General features: G+C 50.1%; 1 protein-coding gene across 1 annotated transcript; it reads left to right on the top strand.

Moving 5' to 3' along the window:
* Positions 1-931: 931 nt before the first annotated feature.
* LOC132601702 (uncharacterized) lies at positions 932-2,600 on the top strand. Its single transcript, XM_060314771.1, has 4 exons — positions 932-935; positions 1,149-1,442; positions 1,530-1,735; positions 2,586-2,600. The coding sequence occupies exons 1-4, from the start codon at positions 932-934 to the stop codon at positions 2,598-2,600; spliced, it is 519 nt and encodes a 172-aa protein (XP_060170754.1).
* The last annotated feature ends 3,169 nt before the right edge of the window (positions 2,601-5,769 follow it).

The raw sequence follows: 5,769 nt of genomic DNA, 5'->3' as shown, positions 1-5,769 counted from the left end.
TGTTTCATAGTGCGTGCAAAAGAACCGACTTGGTCACCACTGCTGCCGAATATTCTCTGCTCGAGTGTTGTTGTTTTATACTTCACTCCTCCTCGAACCACCAGTTCCTTCGTTTTTCTTAAATTCCTCTCTCGGACCTTCTTTCTTTCCTATTTCCAAGATGTCCGAATCCATTTCCCATGATGCTCCACTGGTGTCGTCCTCGAGGGCCGAGACTGCGTCTCCCGCTAAATTCGAGCCCACGGCTTTGGATGTCATACCGACTAAATTCAACTTCAACAAAGACCTTGAGGTCGAAAAGCCTTCCTCCGTTTCGGACAGAGGATTCGACGTGAGGCGGTATCCCTCATCTATTACCGAGGAGAAGGTCGATACAGTCCGGGCCGATTGCGGGTGGGACACCTGTCCAGTTCGGGTTTTCTCCCCTGGACCAGATGAATCCGTTACTGACCACCGTAAAGGGTTTCTATACGTTTACACATACCCCTTCACGCCCAAACTCAACCCTCCGGTGGATCCGGTCATCCTCGACATATGCCGGACTTACGGTGTTACATTGGCTCAGATCGGCCCAAATGTTTGGAGGGTCGTAGCGTGTCTCCGGTTGTTAGCCAACAATGCCGAGAAGGAGTTCACACTAGCCCACCTGATACGCATATACTCCCCGAGGCTATTCCGGGGTGGCGTAATGAAACTGGCTAAGCGCAGCCGGAATCCATTCTTCTCAAAAATGGATGAAGACAGAGACCGGGGATGGTTGGAGCGATACGTCAGGGTGAAGACCGAGGACATTATCCCAGTCGACCATATGCCTTTCCCGGAGAAGTGGAATAACAAGCGTAAGTTTGAAGTCTCGAATAGTTGACTTAGCGTTGTTTCGTCAAATTTCGATCCCGCTTTCTCACTGTTTCTTCCTTATTTTTGTCAGCCAATGGGTACGTTCCTCCAGTCATTCGGAATCTGAGTGACTGGGTCACTGTACTTCTCGACCTGTATCCTTACGACGATCGGACATGGGCCCACCTGTCACGCGGCCGGTGGATCGCCCAAAATCATGGTAACATTTTGTTTCCCTTCATGCTCGTTGTATTTCCCACTGTTCATGGCTTTTTGCCCTCTCAACCCTTGCTATTGTCTTTGCTTTTCAGGTTTGCCCAAGGGCTCAGTGGCCCCTAGACCGGAATCGGGGACCGCTCCCCCTACACCGGTGTCCGATTTTGACACGGCGGGTTCTTCCCGTGTTCTTGCCGATGCTGCAAAAAGGAAACGACCTTCCGAAAAGGGGCAGACGCCAAAAATGAAGAAGGCAAGAAGCGTTGCTCGGTCTTCAAGGGAAGAGACGGAGCCCGACATTATTGTTCGGAGAGTGGCCTCAGTTCCCTCCATGGCTCCCATACCGGAGGAGACAGTCTCCGCTTCACCTCTTCCTTCTGTCGGCAAAGGTCTCTTGGTTCCAGCTCCACGTTCGGGTGCGGAAGAAATACTTTCACCGGCTCCTCTTCGGTCGATTGACTTTGTTGACATTTTAGGTGAAACTTCTTCGGAAGACGCTCCCCTGCAAAGGAGAAGATCCGGGGAAGCGGCTGCTGCTGAAGCCGACAAAAGGACCGGTCCAGTACCGGAGAGCGAAGCCCCCACAAGCGCTCGTCCATCTCCCGAGCATGAGCTTGCCGCAACTGCGGAGCCCCCGGCCTTTGCCGAAAATATTGAGGCTGCTCCAAGTTCATCTACTCCGGTTCTGTGGGTGGATGATTTGGACTATATGTTCTCGAGCACCCCCCCCCCCCCCCCGCTACCGGCGAAGCAGCGGGCTTTGGTCATCTTCCTATTCCTCGAGCCACGAGGCCGGCCAACCGGATCTCCGAATCGGGAGCCAGGGACAGCTTGGTAAATATCTTCCCGGCCCCGAGCGTGGAACCAAGGAGAACCAGATCAGCCGTAGTCACCGTCCCCGAGGACTGCAGCTTTCTATCGCGTTCGGTGGGCATAGCGAGCTATTTTCGACCCCTTATTTCTGACTCGGACAGGCGCAAAATGACCGGGCTCACATGGCAGTGCCTCATTAACGAGGGTATGCATGCAAGCAACCGGGTAAGCTCTTATGTCATCCTTGTATAGTTTATATGTGGATTTTATCCTTACTTCGCCTAAGCCTTCTGACTTGTTTCTGACTCGAGGGGGCGGTTATTGCCAATGACGGCCTTAAGGCCGAGCTAGAGGCAGCCAATGGTAGGATAAGTGTCCTTGAGGAGAACCGGGCTGATCTGGAAGCAAAACCGGCCAAGGCTGAGGCCGACTTGGAAGAAACCTGGAGAAGTGTTGAGGCGGCCGAGGCTCATACTGCTATTGTCGCCGAGTATGAGAAGTGAAAGTCTCGGCGATCACCTTCGAGCAAGCTGAGCACGGCCTTTCGGATCTTCCGGCCCTGATACTTGAAGCAAAAAGGATGGAGGAGGAGGCCAACCGTGCCCTTGGGTCCGAGTCAGACGACTCCGAGCGGAGTCCAAACACTCATCCTCCTCTAGCCATGCCGGATAGCATAGGGCCTGTGCTTCATCCTTTGTTTTTGTTTTTTGCCTTTGTAGGATTTTGGTTTTTGATGTAAAGAGCATCTCTTGTATATATATATAAAGAATGTCTTTTCCTTGTTTCTTCATTTTTGGATGTTTGCTATTATTTTTGCCATGATCGTTGGTCCGTTTTAGGACAAGTCGACTCGTAGTCGTTAATCCATCGTGCCCGTAGGTCTTATCCGATATTTTGGGGCCGGTGGCTTATCAAATTTTGTCTTGTATTATTGTGATCTCGTTGCCTTTGCCGAATTTTGACCATGGTACCCGGCCTAGGGTATGCGAATGAGACAGTATCGAAATACTGTGGTTATCAACTGGGCAAAGTGTATTTAACAGAAAGCTGTTATCCCAATTTTTGATAACTTTGTGTTTGCAAAATGTTTGTACATATGAGAATTTTAACCCTTTCTTCCTTTAGCCGTAGCAAATGTAAAATGGGACACGATTCGTTATGATCGTTTGGTCCTTACATCGGAGGCTATGGCCGGTGGACGGGCCTTAGTTTTGCCGTAGCAAAATGCTAAATGGGACACGATTCATTATGATCGTTTGGTCCTTACATCGGAGGCTATGGCCGGTGGCCGGCCCTTAGTTTTGCCGTAGCAAACGTTGAGCTTCTCCGTCTGCTTTAATCGGGGTCATCTTCGGTGTGGCATAGTACTCCCCTAGCACTTATTCGATCTCTGAGGTCGGGTGAGTGCTATTATGTCCCCAATCGGAGGATGCGACACCGGGTATCCGGGTACTCGCCCTTCATATTTGTTAAGTAACACGTTGTACTCGTTGCCTCATTAAAAATCTTGTCGGAAAACCCATTTTGGGACAAAACCGTATTAAGGAAAAGAGTGCAACACGTGTTTTCAGATCTAGGTTCTAATTTTGTCCCGCTCTTGACTTCCTGCAAAAGAGAAAAGTTAATAAGAGGATACGGGGAGACCATACCTTAGCAGTAGTATCTCTTTAGATGGGTCACGTTCCAGTTATTACGCAGATGCTGCCCGCCCATGGACTCCAATTGATACGATCCTTTGCCCGTTATACCGGTTACCTTGTACGGACCTTCCCAGTTCGGACCCAGCTTTCCCTCGTTGGGGTTCTTGGTGTGCAAGGTAACTTTACGAAGCACTAAATCCCCAACTTGAAAATGTCGAAAGTTGGCTCTTAGGTTGTAGTATCTTTCCATCATCTGTTTTTGGGCCGCTATGCTGACCGACGCGCTTTCGCGTAGTTCATCTGCGAGGTCGAGCTTCACGGCCATGGCCTCCCCGTTTGACTCTCCGGTGGTATACCTGAAGCGGAGGGTCGGTTCACCGACTTCCACGGGGATAAGGGCTTCGGCTCCGTAAACCAATGAGAACGGGTTTCCCCCGTGCTCGATCTGGATGTGGTTCTGTAAGCCCACAACACCTCCGGCAATATCTCCCTCCAATGGTGCTTCGATGCTTCAAGCATTTTCCTCAGATTTTGGATTATCGTTTTGTTCGTGGATTCTGCCTGTCCGTTCGCGCATGGGTGATACGGGGTTGACACGATTTTCTTGATCTTCAATCCCTCGAGGAAATTGTTGACCTTGCCACCCACGAACTGAGGACCATTATCACACGTTATCTCGGAGGGGATGCCGAAACGGCAGATGATGTGATCCCATATGAAGTCGATGACTTCCTTCTCTCTTATCTTTTCGAAGGCCTGTGCTTCAACCCATTTAGAAAAATAGTCAGTCATAAACAAAATGAAACTGGCCTTACCTGGTGCCTGAGGTAACGAACCCACAATGTCCATTCCTCACTTCATGAAAGGCCAAGGTGAGATCACCGAATGTAGCAACTCCCCGGGCTGGTGAATCATCGGAGCATGCTTCTGACATCCGTCACATTTTCGGACAAAACTTTTAGCATCTTCGTCCATCCGATTCCAGTAATAACCGGCCCTGATGATTTTTCGAACCAGAGCTTCCGCACCGGAGTGGTTGCCACAGGTTCCTTCATGTACCTCTCTCATCACGTATTCCGTTTCTCCGGGGCCCAAACACTTAGCCAGGGGGCCAAGGAAAGAGCGTCGATACAATTGGCCGTCCACTAAGCAAAAACGGGCGGCCTTGGTCCGTAGTGACCGTGATTCCTTCGGGTCATTCGGGAGCTTTCCGTCACGCAAGTAGTCGATGTACTTATTGCGCCAATCCCAAGTTAAGCCCATTGTGTATATTTCGGCGTGTCCGCTTTCTATGGCCGTGTTTGATAAGTGCACTGTTGCCCCGGGGTCAATTTCCTCCCCCTCGACCAAGGATCTCAAATTTTCCAATGCGTCGGCCTCACTGTTCTGCTCCCTCGGTATGTGCTGCAAGGTCCATTCTTTAAACTGATGAAGCACCACTTGGGTTTTTTCGAGGTACCTCTGCATCCGTTCGTCCTTTACTTCGAACACGCCGTTCACCTGGTTTGCGACCAAAAGCGAATTGCACTTTACCTCGATTATCTCGGCCCCCATGCTTCGAGCCAATTCCAAACCTGCAATCATAGCCTCATACTCGGCTTCATTGTTAGTCAATTTAGCAGTTTTAACGGATTGTCGAATGACATCCCCGGCCAGGGTCCTAAGGACGATCCCTAGTCCGGAACCTCTAAGGTTCGAGGCCCCGTTCGTGTGTAGAGACCAAATGACCGTGGTCTTTCCCGAAGTCAGCAAAAGTTCCTTTTCGACCTCGGGGACCATAGCCGGGGTAAAGTCTGCTACTAAATCGGCCAAGATTTGGGTTTTGATGGTCGTTCGAGGTTTATACTTGATATCGTAACCGCTAATCTCTACAACCCATTTTGTTAATCTACCTGACAACTCAGGTTTATGCATGACGTTTTTTAAAGGGTAAGTGGTCACTACACATATGGGGTGGCATTGGAAATAAGGTTTGAGCTTTCTGGAAGCGCTTACCAGTGCTAATGCCAACTTTTCCAAATGGGGGTAACGGGTCTCTGCATCCCCCAAAGTTCTACTTACATAGTAGATAGGGAATTGCGTACCTGATTCTTCTCGGACCAAAACGCCACTTACCGCCATTTCGGAGACAGCTAGGTAGAGGAAAAGTGGCTCATCGACCTTTGGTGTGTGCAGCAACGGAGGGCTAGACAAGTACCTCTTCAACTCTCGTAGGGCTTCTTGGCACTCCGGTGTCCAAACGAAGTCGTTCTTCTTTCTGAGC

This window comes from Lycium barbarum, chromosome 7, assembly GCF_019175385.1.
Source record: "Lycium barbarum isolate Lr01 chromosome 7, ASM1917538v2, whole genome shotgun sequence".
Taxonomy (NCBI): Eukaryota; Viridiplantae; Streptophyta; class Magnoliopsida; order Solanales; family Solanaceae; genus Lycium; species Lycium barbarum.
The sequence above is the reverse complement of the archived record's forward strand: the minus strand, read 5'-3'. Positions and strand labels throughout refer to the sequence as shown.